The following is an 18,987-nucleotide window of genomic DNA, read 5'->3' as shown; positions in this document are numbered from 1 at the left end:
ATGATAATTACAATGAAACTGAAGAATCACTAGAATCACAACCAAGCATTCTATTCCTACCAAACCAACTCAGGATGCTACCAAACATTCCAGATAAGTTCCAAATGACAAAACAGACCTATTCCAAGTCCCGAAACTAAAATCCGAACCTAATAGCCGTAAGGTCAACCTATAGTTAAACTTAAGAAATTTCTAAACTTTTAAATTGTTAACTTTCGGCAAAACAAGACAAATCAGCCTAGGAACATCCGAATCCAATTCCGCACATATGCCTAAGTCCAAAATCACCATACAAACCTATTGGAATAATCTAAACACCATTCCGGGGTCATTTTCCCAAAGTCAAACCTCAATCACATTCCCAACTTAGGCTTCTAAACTAAGAACCAATGGATCCAATTCAAACCAAAACCTTCCCGAAACGACACCGACCTTCCCTGCAAGTCTTAAAACCATAAATACATATACGTGAAGCTTCAAAAGGGAAAACGGGGATCAAATACACAAAACGACCGGTCAGGTCGTTACATTCTCCCCCTCTTAAACAAACATCCATCCTCGAACGAGTATAGAGACATACATAAAGTGCCAAAAATATGAGGATAATGGCTTTGCATATCATGCTCGGTCCCCGAAGTCGCCTCCTCGACCAGTTGACAGCTCTACTGAACCTTCATCGATGCAATGCCCTTCTACCTCAACTTTCGGATCTGCCTGTCCAAAAATAGACATCGGCTCCTTAACATAAGTCAAATCCTTGTCCAATTGCACTGAGCTAAAATCTAACACATGAGACAGATCGCCATAATACTTTCGGAGCATAGAAAAATGGAACGCCGAGTGAACTCCCGATAATCTGGGTGGCAAAGCAAGTCTGTAGGCCACCTCACCCACTCTCTAAAGAATCTCAAAAGGACCAATATATCGAGGGCTCAATTTTCCATTCTTCCCAAACCTCATCACACCCTTCATGGGTGAAACTCTGAGTAGGACCCTCTCGACCACCATGAATTCCACATCACGAGCCCTCCGATCAGCATAACTCTTTTTCCTTGACTACGCTGTACGAAGTCGATACTAAATTAACTTCACCTTTTCCAAGGCATCACAGACCAAATCAGTGCCCAACAACCTAGTCTCCCCAGGCTCAAACCAACCAACCAAAGAACTATATTGACTCCCATATAAAGCCTCATACGGAGCCATCTAGATACTCGACTGATAGTTGTTATTGTAGGCGAACTCTACGAGTGGTAGAAACTGATCCCATGAACCTCCAAAATAAATAATATAGGCACGTAGCATGTCCTCCAAGATCATAATAGTGCGCTCGGACTGCCCTTCTATCTGTTGATGAAATGCCGTACTCAGCTCAATCTGTGTGCCCAACTCACGTTGCACGGATCTCCAAAAATATGGTGTGAACTGTGTGCCTCAATCCGAGATGATAGACACCAGCACCCCATGAAGGCGAACAGTCTCACGAAGATAGATCTGAGCCAGCTGCTCTAAAGAATAGGTAGTCATGACTGGAATGAATTGTGTAGACTTGGTCAGTCTATCCACAATGATCCATACTGCGTCAAATCTCCTCAAGGTCTATGGAAGTCCAACTATAAAATACATAGTAATATGCTCCCGCTTCCACTCCGGGATATCGAGTGTTTGAAGCAAACCACCCGGCCTCTGGTGCCCGTACATCACTTGTAGACAATTCAAACACCGAGCCACATACTCCACAATATCTTTATTGATTCTTCTCCACCAGTAGTGTTGTTTCAAATCTTGGTACATCTTCGTGGCACCCGGATGAATTGAATACCGCAAACTATGGGCCTTCTAAAGAATCAACTCACGTAACCCATCCACAGTCGGCACACAGATCCAACCCTGTAGCCTCAATACCCTATCATCCCCAATAGTAACCTCCTTAGAATCACCGTGCTGCACCATGTCCATAAGGACAAGCAAGTGGGGATCATCAAACTGACACACCTTGAGGCACTCAAATAATGATGACCGTGAAACCACGCAAGCAAGAACCCGGCTAGGCTCTGAAACATCCAACCTCACAAACCTATTAGCCAAGGCCTTAACATCCAAAGCTAACAGTCTCTCCCCAACTGCAATAAAAGCAAGACTCCCCATGCTCTCAGCCTTCCTACTCCAAGCATCGACCACCATAGTGGCCTTCTCGAGATGATAAAGAATTGTGATATCATAGTTCTTTAGTAGCTCTAACCACCTCTTTTGCCTCAAGTTTAGATCTTTTTGCTTGAATAGGTGCGGTAGACTCCTGTGATGTGTGAACACCTCACAAGACACGCCGTAGAGATAGTGCCTCCAAATCTTTAGCGCGTGAACAATGGCAGCCAACTCCAAATCGTGCACTGGGTAGTTCTTCTCATGGGGCTTCAACTGACGTGAAGCATAAGCAATTACCCTACCCTCCTTCATCAACACACACCCAATACCAATACATGAAGCATCATAATAAACTGTATAAGAACCTGATGTTGAAGGAAAAACCAGAAGTGGAGTTGTAGTCAAGGCAGTCTTGAGCTTCTAAAATCTCTCCTCACACTCGTCAGCCACTAAAATAGGGCACCCTTCGGGGTCAATCTAGTCAAAGGAGTTGCGATGGGTGAAAAACCCTCCACGAACATCGATAATACCCAACAAAACCTAGAAAACTCGGGATCTCAGTAGCAGTAGAAGGTCAGGACCAACTCTAAATTGCCTAAATCTTCTTCAGATCCACCTTAATCCCCTAACTGGACATCACGTGGCCCAAGAATTCCACTGAATCAAGACAAAACTCGAACTTGGAAAATTAAGCATATAGTATCTTCTCCCTCAAAATCTATATCACAATATTCAAGTGCTGCTCATGATCCTCCCAGCTACGAGAATACACCAATAGATCGTCAATAAACACGATGACAAATAAGTCAAGATATGGCGGGAACACGCTGTTTATCAAGTGCATAAATGCTGCTGGAGCATTGGTTACCACAAAAGACATCACAAGAAACTCATAGTTACCATAGCGGGTCCTGAATGCCATCTTCGGAATATCTAAAGCCCGGATCATCAACTGATGGTACCCTGTGTAAGGCCCCGTAAAAATTCGTGGATAGGAGTTTTATTTGCCATTCTCCCCAGGGCATCATATGAACTATTAGAGCCTCTCTAACCAATGCATGATTTAATCCCAATATTAAGATGTCCTATATACATTGTTCCACTCGTGTATGGTTGAAGTTAAGTATCCTTACCGCGACCTTTCCCTCCCAACTTCAGGTGGATGCTTTAGAGTTTAGGCACATATCATGAGCATATTAATTTAAAGGGAAATTTTATCGCACTATAGTCCTCTCATAGAGGATCAACTATCGGGAAGGGTTACACTGCCAGAATAATAATCTCGCAAGTGCTCAACCTCTTTTTCAACCTGGTAGGCTTGGGGCATAGTTTCTTTATGTCAAATACTATTAAGAGTGTAATGCAACTTCATGTATTTTGAAACCCCTATCACATTCATGGTGCAAGAATCTTCTCATTTAGAGTTAAAGTGATTCTTCCTACACTCAAGGAGGCAACTGGTGTCACCTACTTGGCTATTTCTCCTTAGGACATAATATTGCCGAATAAAGCACACATGGAATGAAAAAATTATTATTGTCCCTTTCATAAATCATAGTCTTCCAAGAATAACTAATGCTAACGTCTTTATCCTCCCGATAATGCCTCCCATATATCACGTCTAAAATGACTCACTTCTTTTACATCTTAAGATCATGTACATGGTTCCCGCATTATCAATGTGTACTAGTTATAGTTAACTCTATGCCTCATTTGTTGAATCAATGATGTCATCACAATGATTAACCATGATAGCGCTATTGGTGGTAACCTTCGTGTCTCTTAGGATATAACCTCCTGAAATGCCCTTCTCAGCACCTTGATGGATTCATGAACAATTTCAGCTCAAACTCGAACTTCGTTGTTCTTATTTGTAGTAGGTCTCTAGAGAGTTGAAGGTTCAAACATGTCAAAGAAGAAGAATCATTCCATGATCAAACATATTAGGTAGGAAACTCTATCGTCATATTCATTCAAACACATCGTAGAATAAGGAGGAGAAGGAGGTTAAGGGTCACCAAGGGTTTATATAGGGTGTTTGGCGTAGATATTTAGTGTTGAAGAAAGTGAACTGGTTATTTTCAAGATTTTCTCCATGAAGATATGATATGAAAGTGTGGAATATGAAATACGGCGAATGTGCCATGAATGAAGAATCATACGTATGGCCAAGAGAGCCAAGGAAATAACGATGTTGTAAATGGTTGAAAGTACTAATAAATCTACATATATGGTGTGAAAGGTTATGCGGTGAATGTATTTGTACTTCTATTTCCTTTGTGTGAAAAAATAAATATTTTTGGGAGTATCATTAGCAAACTGAGGAAGGGTGGGTCGAAACGGTCCATACCCAAAACTACATGTGCCGGTGTAGGAGTGGATTATGATTATTCCCCTTATTTGGGATGAGATTAAAATATTTATGTGATGAGATTATTCCCCTTGATTGGGATGAGATTGTTGATAGCCCAGGATTTGATGTTGACTCACACGACATATATGGGAAGACGACCCAGCCGGTCGGGTGGTGATCGGATGCCATGTAATGTGCATGGTCGTTCCTAATCTTGGTAATACCTTTCTTTCACATCACATGTCAATCCACATTGTTCGTGGAGAGATATCCTAGCCGATCGGGCGTGATCGGACTTCGTGCTAAAAATACGATAGTATATCGGTGCTAATGATCTCCCAACCAAAAATAATATTATTTTTATATTTTGAAAATTATTATGTTTCAACTTGGCATTTGGATATAATTGATTGTTACTTGCTACTTCAATGGTTTTCCCCTCCTTATACTTGTATTCTATTTTAAAAGAGGACATTTAGCTTTACATACTAGTACTATTTCACATGTACTAATGTCCCTTTTGCCGGGGGTGTTGTATCTTCAATGGATGCAGGTGGTTCGTCAACGGGCAGCCTTGATCCTCGTTAGCAGTTACTCTCTATTCAGCAGGTTTTTGTGATCCCTACTCTATTCCGGGCCTTATGTCACTTGACGTTGTATTTTGTCTTTTGAAGTATAGCCGGGGACTTGTCGCCGGCACTTCCATACTACTCTTTTGTTGTACTTAGAGGCTCTGTAGACATGTTGTGGGAGGTATTCGATATTGGGTAATGAACAAGAAGTGTTGGTATTTTGCAAACATATTTTCTCTCGTAATTATGAACTTGTAATATTTTGGAAATTGTAAAAATAAATCTCTTTCGAGTAATGGAAAAAGAATGTGGAACATTTTACTTTTCTCATGCTTATCTATTGTTGTTAGTTCTTATATTGTTAATGGGTAAGGTTGGATAGAATGCATTAAGTAGACTTGCTTGACCGGGGTATCCCGGTTGAGCACCGGTCATGCCCTAACCTTATCGGTTGCGCTCCTCGAGGTTAGGGCATGACAAACTTGATATCAGAGCCTAAGGTTTTAAAGTGTCGTAGGATGTCTCGGAGCAGTGTCTAGTAGAGTCCTTCTTATCGGTGTGTTGTCGACCACATCTATAATTAGGAGGCTACTTGGATATTTAGGAATGCCACCCTTCTTTGATACACCAGATCGTGCGATCGAGCTCAAGATAGGAAGCTAATTTCCTTGTCATGTCTCATTTTCCAGATGAGTAATCCACGTGTTCGAAGTAGCGAAGAGGGAATGACCCCACCATTGAATCTGGGGGAGATTGCAAGTGAGTTCGTTGGGAGATTGGGTCGAGCCATGGAGGGATTGGAAGAACCAGTTGCTAGGGAAAGTGTCCTTCTTCTTATCAATGTCACCGCACCACCGAATCATGTGTTGAGAGCACCTAAGGAATGAAAGAAGATTGTTGGCACCAATAAGCCGGAATGTTTGATTTGTAAGAAGCGCCACTTGGGTTTATGTTGGATGACTCTCAAAATATGTTATGGTTGTGGAAAGAGGGGGCACAAGAAGAACAAATGCCCTAGGTTGGGTACACCCATCCTGGTCTGCCCGATATGCAGGAAGGAACATTTGGCGTCGTGTTGCGAGTATACTCAGGAGCGTGTTAGGGATTGTAGACTTGGGAAATTCCAAAGGCCCACATAACAAGCAGGTACAAAGATTGTTTATCCCGTCATGGGGGCCTGGAGGATGGATAGGGGGAATGCTTATGATGTATGCAAAAAGGGTATATATCAGGTCAGTGGGGCGAGTCATTTTAGCAGACCTCATCCTCGTTATGTGAAGTGTAGGAGATGTCATTCGGGGGTATGTCACTATGGTACCAATGTATGTTATGGATGTGGAGTCGAGAGGCATCTGTTAAGTCACTGCCCCGTCAACCTAAAGTCACCAAGTAAGTCACTCTTTGCTACATCATTATGAACACCACATACATTTCCTTGTGATATATGTGCGTCTGCATTGAAGAGCCTACATAAATATGGACTTAACAAGAAACTGAATCACAATACATTGCATGTATCTACTCTTTGAACGAGATGCATTATTCGTGAAGTCTCTTTATCATAATTCTCTTACTTACAACTTCTTGGGGAATTGAGTTCTATAACTATTTCCTTGAAATAAGTTATAACCCTAGGTTAATACTTCCCACTTGATTCCCAAATTCTCAACAAAGGACATTACCTGATGAATTTCTTATAGAACCTTCTGATTCAAATGGATAACATCTGCTCACGTGTGCTTATGCATGCACCGTCATAATATTTGCCTATGTGGTATCAAATCTAATGTAAGGTAACCTAGTGTTGAGATATTTCTTGAGCCACTCTCTCTCTCTCTCCTGTGTATGTGGCTCCTATGATTTGAACAATCACTTTACTCCCTTTGTGAACATTATCATTAACTATTTTCACTGTCTAGTAAAATAAGAGCATATCTCACCATCTATCATATATGTTCATGTAAAATGAAATGGTCACTTGTTCGAATAAGGTCTCTCTGAAATTTGGGATTTTTACAAATTCATCATAGGAAGATCTTTTGGTTGCCCATCTTAGTATGACTTTCAATCAACCTAGATCATACCTCAGTAAGTAACTCACGTTATTCCTAGTACTATATCCACCCATGACGTGGCCTAGTATTGCAGCTTGAGAGTTATTATGGCAGAAACATGTCCAGCTCATAACAAGTGTCCATTTCCTCTTTACACATCTACAACATGTTCTAACTAAGTTCCTTAGTTAGTAAATTCATTGTCTAGTTTCCCGACATTTGTTGGATGACCATGAGAGATCGCGTCCTTCTATATATCGTTGTAACACATCCTTTCTCGTGGGATTCTTAAGGGGCTCTCCATTAAGTTGAATGCACCTTTGCAGTTATCATAGCATCATGTATGCTTCTCATGTTTTTCCATCCTCAATATCATATGTGTACTTTTCAAGTCATAAAATCCATGGCGAATTCATTATGAACATTCGCAAACCTTGCATGACTATTTTATAGTGTCTCCCTGAGTTCCGTTATCTTTAACACTCGGCTACTAGAATCATTTACGATGCCATTGGTATGTGCAGTGAGTTTACTATCCTTAATATTCCACATCCCTGGGTGGATAAGAGTTTTATTTGCTGTCACGCCCCAACCTCGGGAGGAGCGAACCCCCGCTCAAACGAGTGAACTCGATTGAGCAAGCCTATTAGATACTTTCTACCCAACTCACCCATTATAAAAAAAAGACACGATTCCATTAATTAGACAGTAGGGAGTTCATACATACAATACTAAATTGTTTCATTAGTTACTTCACTTTTAAGTTTCAAGATACACACATTGTTATGATTCGAATGGAACAAGATACCAAAACACAACATAATATGTTTGAGTTTTCTAACACCCATGCACAACCCACATAGTGTCTACGGAGCCTCTAAAAGATACAAAAGAGTGTTATGATAGTGCTAGCAACAAGGCCCCGGCTATACATCAAAACGTGATAACAAAATGAACAAAAGATACATGACCCCGAAATGAGGTGGGGCTCACCAAGTCTGCTAGGAGGAAGGTGTACTACTATCGTTGATCAACACTGGCTACTATGGAACTGCCTGCATCCATTTAAAGATGCAACACTCCCGATAAAAGGGACGTTAGTAATGTCGAATAGTACTAGTATGTAAAACTAAACACCACCTCAATAGAATGAATAATAATACAAGGGGGAAACAGTCATGAGTTCAATAAGAGCTTCAAACAATACTAAAACTTGAAATAAGGATCGCATAAGTTCTCAAGTCAATTACCATGTTATTAGGTTGCGTGATCTTTAAAGTCGATATACCATAATTCACAATACCTCCGTATTCTTACATGGAGTTTGATCTCGACCCGATCGACTAGGTCGTCTCATTTGAGACATCAACCATAACCACTATTTCATTATAATTTCCAGCACAGTTACCACCATGTGTGCGGCATGACGTCCAATCACGGCCCAATCGTCTAGGCCATCTCATTTGAGACATTACCTTTTCAATCAATCATCTTACTTCATACTTCTTTCACATCTTTTCAATCCACTGGCATGAGTGGCCTCAATCAGAAAGTCATTCTTGGCACTTGGCCGTTTTTCTTAATTCCAGTTTCCCCTTTCAACATTCAAACATCATTATCATTATCAACAACAGTAAGGTTTCCCATTCAAGACATTAAATTCACATATGAGCAATTTGGGAATCTTAGGCACATAGATGCTTTTCATACAATTTGGCATAACAACCTTTTATTCGATCTTGACATGAAGTCTTAACATTTCTAACACATATTCTACATTTTAAACACATCCTTAAATGATAAGATGACATGATGAAGCATTTAGAATAAATATTGAACATACATCCTTCAACACAAATACATTAGGAATAACCAATTCTATAACGATCAATTTGGGACTTACACCAATTACATGAACACCGTGGGATTTGATTCTAGGAAGAAGGGGGTTTAGCCAACATACCTCAATTGAGATTCCTTAAACCTTTAAAACATTTTGGAATTCTTAGAAACTTCAATCTATTTTAGAAATATAATACGTTGAACAAAAATTAGGAAGATGATCATGATTCTTGCTCATTTGAGCATATTATCAAACACTAGTTGAGCATCAATGTTTTAAGGCCCTTTTTGTGGAAGATTCCATCATTCCCCAACCCATTCTCTACCATTATTAGCTCACAACCTTCCCACATACTTCAAGAATACATGCATGCAAGACAACAACCCCCCACACCCAATAATTGTCTTTCTAATTACTCCCATTTTTGTAGATTTTCCAAATTATGAGCTAGGGCATAGATTCTTAACTTTAGGGTGAAGACTTCTTTTGTTAATCCTCAATGATTGAGCAAGAATTGATGGATAATAGATTGAAGGCTACTCCCCCACTATAAGAACTCTCTCTCACTCTAAAAATATCAGAAATCTGCTCAAAATGGGCTATGGCATATGTTTTAACGAGGTAGGGTCGGGTTTAAAACCCCCAAAAATGAAGCCCCGAGATAGGATCTACGGTCGCATATGCGACCGCATGATGGATATGCGGTCCGAATATCGGCCGTACAATTTGGTGCCAAAAATATTGGAAAAATCTGACTAGGTCTGCGGTCACTATGCGGCCCGCAGACCTGTTCTGCGGTCGCATAATGTGCCGCAGAACCTCCATCCGCAAAACTCTAAAGTTGATTATACGACAAGATTGCGACCCGCGAAATAGTTATGGGGTCGCATAATGGGCGGTGAAAATGATATCAAAATGACCCAGAAAAACTGTCTCACTCTGCGACCATTCTACGGCCCGTAGAGTGATTATGCGGCCGTAGAATGGGCCGCAGAAACGCCTATTTTGCCAAATATTTTCCCTTAACTCCTCGGCATCACGAAACCCCAGTTTTTAGGAAAAGTTTCATGGGTCCTTACATCCTCCCCCATATAAGATCATTCGTCCTCGAATGAGGGTCAAGGTTCACTATTAGCATCTTATGCAACTCAGTCTTCATACCACACACCATCAGCTCGAAATTTGACTAACTCCCTAAATTTCCAAAACTTTCACTAGAGTTTCCCCTGTAACTGGGTCTATCCACCTATCAGAGAGCCTAGAAACACATCCTCAAAACATATATATAATCCAATGACGCAATATAACACAATAACAACACTTATTATGGCCTCATGAGCAATATACTACCAGAAACAGAACACCCGTAACATCAACTGTACAAAAGATATATAATTCGTAGAAAGAAACTCTTAGAATTTTCATAAATTACAACTTTATAAATACATGGCTATTCAAAAAAATAATGATACTTTTTCTTCATTTCTTCCTCAGTTTCCCAAGTAGCCTCTTCAACCTGTTGGTTTCGCCATAGCACTTTCACAGAGGCAATTTCTTTATTTCTCAAATTTCGTACTTGCCTATCAAGAATGGCAATTGGAATTTCTTCATATGACAGTTCTTCATTAACCTCAATGGCTTCAACCAGCATAATAGCTGACAGATCTCCAACTACCTTCTTCAACATAGACACATGGAACACCGGGTGCACTAATGACATCTCAGGTGGTAGCTCAAGCTTGTACGCAACCTCACCGATCCTCTGACTGATTCTGCACGGTCCGACATACCTCGGACTCAATTTTCCTTTCCTTCCAAACCCTTCATGGGGGAAAATTTCAAGAATACCCAATCATCTTCTTTGAACTCAAAGTCTCTGCGACGAACATCCAAATAGGACTTTTGACGACTCTGAGTAGTTTTCAACCGCTCCTTAATGATCTTAACCTTCTCCATAGCCTGATGCACGAGGCCTTACATTTGCCTATCACCCCCGGGCATCATATGAACAATTAGAACCTCTCTAACCAATGCATGATTTAATCCCAATATTAAGATGTCCTAGATACATTATTCCACTCGTGTATGGTTGAAGTTAAGTATCCTTACCGCAACCTTTCCCTCCCAACTTCAGGTGGATGTTTTAGATTTCGGGCACATATCATGAGCATATTAATTTAAAGGACAAGTTTATTTAACTCTAGTCCTCTCATATAGGATCAACTATCGGGAAGTGCTCAACCTCTTTTTCAACCTGGTAGCCTTAAGACGTAGTTTCCTTGTGTCAAATACTGTTAAGAGTGTAATGCAACTTCATATATTTTGAAACCCCTATCATATTCATGGTGCAAGAATCTTCTCATTTAGAGTTAAAAACTGATTCTTCCTACACTCAAGGAGGCAATTGGTGTCACGTACTTTGCTATTTCTCCTTAGGACATAATATTACCGAATAAAGCACACATGGAATGAAACAATTGTTACTGTCCCTTTCATAACTCATAGTCTTCAAAGAACAACTGACGCTAACGTCTTTATCCTCCCGATAATGCCTCCCATATATCACATGTCTAAAATGACTCACTTCTTTTACATTTTAAGATCATGTACATAGTTCCTGCATTATAAATGTGTACTAGTTATAGTTTACTCTATGCCTTATTTGTTGAATCAATGATGTCATCACAATGATTAACCATGATAGCGCTATTGGTGGTAACCTTCATGTCTCTTAGGATATAACCTCCTGAAATGCCCTTCTCAGCACCTTGATTTGAAGGTTTAAACATGTCAAAGAAGAAGAATCATTCCATGATTAAACATATTGGGTAGGAAACTCTATGGTCATATTCATTCAAACACATCGTAGAATAAAGAGGAGAAGGAGGTTAAGGGTTACCAAGGGTTTTATTAGGGTGTTCGACGTAGAGATTTAGTGTTGAAGAAAGTGAACAGGTTATTATGAAGATTTTCTCCATGGAGATACGATATGAAAGTGTGAAATATGAAATACGGCCAATGTGCCATGAATGAAGAATCATACATATGGCCAAGAGAGCCAAGGAAATAATGATGTTGTGAATGGTTGAATGATGTTCTGAACTTATTGGTGTGATTGGGCAGGGTCCCGGAGGCCTCGGGTGTGTTTTGGAATGGTTTCGGACCAAGTTTGGGTGATTTACAATTGTTGGTGCTGGTGTCTGGTTTTCTTCTTTGCGAACGCAATGGGTCTCACGCGTTCGAGAAGGAGGATTTTGGGGCTGTTGGGATTTTCCCATCGCGAACACACTAAAGGAGACGCGAACGCGGAGCTGAGGCTGGATTAGGCCTACGGGAACGCGACTTGGAGGTCGCGAACGCGAAGAGGAAGGGGAGTTGTGGCCTGCCAGGTGTGAAGCCTTCGCGAACGCGGCTCGTGGTCCGCGAACGTGAGGAAGTTACATCTGATGGCTTCGCGAATGCGGCCAGTTGGTCGCGAACGCGTAGAGTAAAATTTTAGAGGCAGTTGTTTTAGCCTTCGCGAAAGTGCTTCCGCGATCACGATGAATGACGGGCCTGGGCAGAATGATTTTAAGTCGGGGCTTTTGCCTATTTCATCATCTATTGCAAGGTAAGTAATTCCCGCATATTGTTAGCTAACTACATAGATTCTACAAGGATTTAAACATGAAAATTAGTAGAAATTGTGAGATTTTGAAGGACCCCTAGAAATTTGTATTTTTGGATTTTGACCACGAAATTGGACATAGAATTGGGATTAAATCATATGTTTGAGTTCGTGATGTTATGGGTAAAGTTTATCTTTTAATATTTTTGGAATCCGGGCACGTGGGCCCGAGGGTTGACTTTATTGACTTTTCGAGCGGAGTTGGGAATTTTTATAAATTGATTTATTATAAGTATTAGAGTATATTTTTATTGGTTTGCACATTGTTTGACTAGTTTTGGAGCGAAGGGCATCGGTTTGAGGTGTTAGAGTGGCATTGGAACCGGTTATGGAACTTCGAAGCGAGGTTAGTCTCCTTTCTAACCTTGTGAGAGGGCAATTACCGTGTAAATATTATATTCTTATGTGCCTCATGTTGTGGGAGATACGCACATATGAGGTGACGGGTGTCCGTATGTATGCTAAAATTCCATATTATGTCCGTGTAACGACCCGACCGGTCGTTTTGAGCTCTAGCTTGTCGTTCGACAGTTTAAGGCCTTGAGTAGCTTCACTTTAGATATTATGACTTGTGCATGTGGTCGGAATTTAATTTCGGGAAGTTAAGAGTTTATTCGAATGGAAAATTCTAATTTCGGAAGCTTTAAATTGGAAGAATTGACCAAGGTTTGACTTATGAGTAAATGAACTCAAAATCAGGATTTGAAAGTTACAATATGTTCATATGATGATTTTGGAATTGGGCGTATCTTCGGGTTGAGTATAGGGTCGTCCGGGAGCATTTCAGCGCTAATTATGGAAGGTTGGCATTTTGAAAGGTTTAGGATTTCATAAGTTTGGTTTGATGTGGATTTTGGTTTTATCGATGCCTGTTTGGGATTCCAAGCCTTGGAATAGGTTCGTATTGTGACTTGTGACTTGTGCGTAAAATTTGGCGTCATTCCGGGATGTTTAAGTGTGATTCGGACGCGTTCGTCGAAGTTTGAATGATTGAAGTTTAAAAAAAGGATTTCGATCGTCGATTTGTAGTTTTGATGTTGTTTGGTGTGATTTGAGGCCTCAAGCAGGTTCGTTTTTGGAACTGGTTGATGTGATTGGACGGGATCCTGGGGGCCTCGGGTGTGATTCGGAGTAGTTTCAGACCATTTTTCCCTGTTTTGCAACTACTGGTGTTGGTGTCTGGTGTTGTTCTTCGCGAACGCGAAGAAGAATTTTGGGTTGAGGGATTATTTTTCTACGTGAATATGACACAGGGGTCGCGAACGTGGAAGAGTACTGGAGCATGCCTACGCAAACGCGTCACAGTGGCCGTGAACGTGACACAGTGCTCGCAAATGCGAAGAAGGAAGGGAGTTGAGGGCCTGGAAATGTTTAGCCTTCATGATCGCGGCTACGTGACCGTGGAGGCAATATTTTTAGCCTTCGTGATCGTGAAGGTATTCCTCCGATCACAAAGAAGGACGAGCCTGGGCAGATTGTTTTAAGTCGGGATTTTTGCTCGTTTCACTCATTTCTCTCTTGGTTTGGGCAATTTTGGAGAGCTTCAAGGGGAGATTTTCATCATCTATTGCAAGGTAAGTAATTCCCGCATATTGTAAGTTAATTACATGGATTCTATAAGAATTTAACATGAAAATTTATGGAAAATTATGGGATTTATAAGAAAATCTAGAATTTGGTATTTTTGGATTTTGTCCACGAAAAGGGATATGGAATTGGGAATAAATCATATATTTGAGTTCGTATTGTTATGGGAAATATTTATCTTCGAAAGGTTTCGAAATCCAGGCACGTGGGTATTATAGTACATTTTGATTGGTTTGCACATTGTTTTACTAGTTATGGAATGATGGCCATCGGTTCGAGGTGTTAGAGAGACGTCAGAGTCGGTTATGGAGCTTCGGAGTGAGGTAAGTCTTCTGTCTAACCCTGTGAGGGGGAAACTACCCCTAGGTGATGTATTTGTTATGTGCTACTTGTTGCGGAGGCTACGTACATACGAGGTGACAAGAGTCCATACGTAGCTAGATTCATGTTATGTTCGGGTAGACTTAGGTTCACACCATGCTATAATTGTACTATTAGAGTTATCTTTGCTCGTTTAATTCCTTTATTTTACGTTAAGAGTTGAGACTAGACTTGCGTAGAGTGTTAGATTTTCTATAGTAGAGATTTGACGCGCTACTTGATTTAGCCGCGGAATAATTGTGCTCCCCTTACGAATTTTTCCCGCGTTGTGCGTTTTCATCGAAAAGCTTTCTTAAAGTTCATAACTCACACGTTTATTCGTGAATGGGGTCAAGGACCCGTTAAAGCTTCTTATTCTAATGGGATCGGACCGTTCGCCTTGGCAGTATAATAGATGCATCTATGGTTCATGTTGTTCGACCCTCGGCAATGCACACATTATGATGGGATCGGGCCATTGCCCTCAACAAGATAATGTATCATGTTCTCATGGGAGCGGTCCGTTAGCCCCGACAATATAATAGATGTATCTATGGTTTGTTCCGTTCGACCCCCAACAGTGCACACATTATGATGGGATCAGCCCGTGCGCCTCGACATTTTTATAAAATACTCTTATGGAATCGTGCATAATATTTGACAAGAAGCCAGTGTATCTATGATCTTTCCTGATTTGAACTGTGACGACCTATCTGGTGAGGTCCATTATATACATATACTAAGTGAGAGTATTTTAGAGAGAGAGGGAGAAGACCTAGCCATTCTAATGATTCATTCTTGCCCCAATCTTAAAGAATCACGGAAGCCACTCACTAGACCATCATCTATCCGGGTAAGTCCTTCTCCTAAGCTTTCATGCAAGAGGTTATGGGTTTAAGTATGTTGTGGGTTTGGAGATAGGCCATGCATGATACATTATTTGGTAGTATGTGGGGTTGTTGAACTATTTTGGGTAGTTTCTTGTTGAAATTGGTTGAGGGAGGAATGGATTACCATTGTAGAGCCTTGTAGTCAATTTTTGCATAGTACGTGTTTGACAAAATTCATAAGAGAGTTACACCATGAGAATCCTTCTAAGTATTATCTGATTATTTTGCTATCTTCCTATAGATTGATATTGCTAGAGGTGTTGGGACGTTGTGGTAACTTAAGGAAAGCTCAAGCAAGGTATGTTGGCTAAACATCTCTCTTAGAATCGAATTCCATGATGTTCCCGTAAGTTTCAAGTATGGTTGGCGCCCAGGTTCTTAATTCCCATGCTCCGAGTTGTTCCTAATAAATTCGATTATCCCAAGTAAGTGTTGTGTTGAAAGATGCATATACTTAAAACGGGTTCCAATTGTTCCTATCCTATTATGACCTATTCGAGAATGTATTCAAGTATGGTTTAGGTATTAAAATGTTATAACTTCAATTCATGTTCCAAATGAAAGTTCACTATGCTCAATATGGAAAGAAAACCCAACGTGCTTAAGACTCATACTGCTCATATACATATTTGAAGTCTTGATTCTAAATGCCTTATTGTTGATAACCCATGATGATGTTTGGAAGTGAAATAAGTGAGAGTGCGATATAAAAATGTGGTCAAGGTTGTTGTAACTAGTGCATATGATTTGAATCTATGATTCAATCGTAAATCACCATGCTCTCCTTTTGTAAGTGTTTCAAATGTGTTTTGAGTTCTTATTTACCCATGAGATGGAACTGTGCATTTCCTTTTTAGAGAAGTATTTCAAAAAGGAAATGGTGTATTACTCATTTATGATTTTTATCTTGTGTTGCGATTGCAAGTCATTTTGCTCCATATTTTGGAAATAAATCTATTGTGTTTAAAGCCGTCATTAATAATGAACCCAACATTATGATTTTCGAAATATTCTATATGTTGATGTTATAATGATGATCCTTGAAAGTAAGAAATGAAAGTGTGGAATATGAAATATGGCCAATGTGCCATGAATGAAGAATCATATGTATAGAAAAGAGAGCCAAGGAAATAATGATGTTGTGAATGGTTGAAAGTACTAATGAAGCTACATATATGGTGTGAAAGGTTATGAGGTGAATATATTTGTACTTATGTTTCCCGAAACTACACGTGCCGGTGTAGCAGTGGATTGTGATTATTCCCCTTATTTGGGATGAAATTGAAATATTAATGTGATGATATTATTCCTCTTGATTGGGATGAGATTGTTGATAGCTCTGGATTTGATGTCGACTCACACGGCATATGTGGGAAGATGACCCAGCCGGTCGGGTGGTGATCGAACGCAATGTAGCGAGCATGGTAGTTCCTACTCTTGGTAATACCTTTCTTTCGATTCACATGTCAATCCACATTGTTCGTGGAGAGATGGCCTAGGAGATCAGGCGTGATCGGACTCTGTGCTAAAAATACGGTGGTATATCGGTGCTAATGATCTTCTAACCAAAAATAATATTATTTTCGTATTTTGAAAATTATTATGTTTTAACTTGGCATTTGGATATCATTGATTGTTACTTGCTACTTCCATGGTTTTCCCCTCCTTATATTGATATTCTATTTCTAAAGAGGACATTTAGCTTTACATACTAGTACTATTCCACATGTACTAATGTGCTTTTTATCGGGGGCGCTGTATCTTGAATGTATTCAGGTGGTTTGTCAGCGGCAGCCTTGATCCTCATTAGAAGTTACTCTCTATTCAGCAGGTTTTGGTGAGCCCTACTCTATTCCGGGCCTTATGTCACTTGACGTTGTATTTTGTGCTCTGAGGTATAGCCGGGGCCTTGTCGCCGACACTTCCATACTACTCTATTGTTGTACTAAGAGGCTCCGTAGACATGTTGTAGGTGGTGTTCGATGTTGGGTAATGAATCTCTATTGAGCAATGGAAAAAGAATATGGAACATTTTACTCTTCTCATGCTTATCTCTTTCTAATGGTTCTTATATTGTTAATGGGTAAGATTAGGTAGAAGGCATTAGGTAGGCTTGCTTGACTAGGGTATCCCGATTGAGTGGCGGTCGCGCTCCCCGAGGTCGGGGCATGACACCCTGATATCAAGTGAATCTTTGAGAATACCTTAGGTCCTTGTAGCTGATCAAACAAATCATCAATATGCGGTAGTGGGTACTTGTTCTTGAATGCAACCTTATTCAACTGCCTGTAGTCAATACACATCCTTTTAGGGTTGTCTTTCTTCTTCACAAATAGAACTGGAGCACCCCAAGGCGAGACACTCGGTCTGATAAAACCCTTATCAAGCAACTTCCGAAGTTGTTCCTTTAATTCTTTCATCTCCACTGATGCCATGTGATATGGTGGAATAGAGATGGGCTGAGTGCCCGGCACCAAGTCAATACCAAAATCAATATCCCTATCGGGTGGCATGCCCGATAGGTCTACTAGAAACACGTCTAAAAACTCTCTCACTACCGGAACTGAATCAACGGTAGGAGTATAAGCGATAACATCCCTCACAAAGGCTAATACGCCAGGTACTCTTTCCCAACCATACGTTGTGCCTTCAGAAAAGACACCACCCTACTGGGAATATGATCCAATGTACCTCTCCACTCCAGCCTCGGTAAACCCGGCATAGCTAATGTCATGGTCTTAGCATGACAATCCAGAATAGCATGATGGGGCGACAACCAATCCATGCCCAAAATCACATCAAAGTCCACCATATTGAGTAATAGAAGGTTATACCTAGACTCATAACCCCTGATAAGACCAAACACTACCGATAGACACAGTATACCATAATAGAATCCCCTACAGGCATAGACACGTAAACAAGGATATCTAAAGAATCACGAGACATCTCCAAATTTGAAGCAAAGTAAGATGACACATACGAATAAGTGGAACCCAGATTAAATAAAATTGATTCATCCCTATGACAGACCTGAACAATACCTATGATGACAGAATCTAATGCGACAACCTCAGTCCTACCAGGGAAAGCATAACAATGGGCTTGGCCTCCCCCTCTAGGATGCCCTCTACCTTCCTGTCCTCCACCTCTAGCTGGCTGTGCAGGTGGAGTAGCAACTGGACCAACAATCATAGCTTGTGCACCCTATGGAGGTCGACCCCTCCTAAGTCTGGGACAGTTTCTCACCTTTTGCCTAGTATCACCGCACTTGAAATAACCTCTCATCGGGCGTGGCTGCCGGAATTGAGTCTTACCTGGGTAGTTGGAATAACTGTTGTAGGCACCCCGTGTCGGAGGTGGACTAGAAAGTGGCTGTGCAAAATGGGTGTTTTGAGGTCCTTGAATAGCTCTAGCACTGAAGTGCAGAATGAACTGGTCGACTGACATAACCTCTGCCATGATGAGCTGAAACTACAATGCGGGAACCACTAAATCCTCCAAAATCTCGAGGCC

The 18,987-nt window shown here is 40.7% G+C and overlaps 1 protein-coding gene across 1 annotated transcript; it reads right to left on the bottom strand.

Moving 5' to 3' along the window:
- Positions 1-1,839: 1,839 nt before the first annotated feature.
- On the bottom strand, positions 1,840-18,666 carry LOC138909815 (uncharacterized). Its single transcript, XM_070201032.1, has 5 exons — positions 18,455-18,666; positions 18,163-18,371; positions 17,676-18,118; positions 10,544-10,642; positions 1,840-2,451 (listed from the first exon to the last, which is right to left on the bottom strand). The coding sequence occupies exons 1-5, from the start codon at positions 18,664-18,666 to the stop codon at positions 1,840-1,842; spliced, it is 1,575 nt and encodes a 524-aa protein (XP_070057133.1).
- Between the last annotated feature and the right edge of the window lie 321 nt (positions 18,667-18,987).

This window comes from Nicotiana tomentosiformis, chromosome 4 (genome assembly GCF_000390325.3).
Source record: "Nicotiana tomentosiformis chromosome 4, ASM39032v3, whole genome shotgun sequence".
Taxonomy (NCBI): Eukaryota; Viridiplantae; Streptophyta; class Magnoliopsida; order Solanales; family Solanaceae; genus Nicotiana; species Nicotiana tomentosiformis.
The sequence above is the reverse complement of the archived record's forward strand: the minus strand, read 5'-3'. Positions and strand labels throughout refer to the sequence as shown.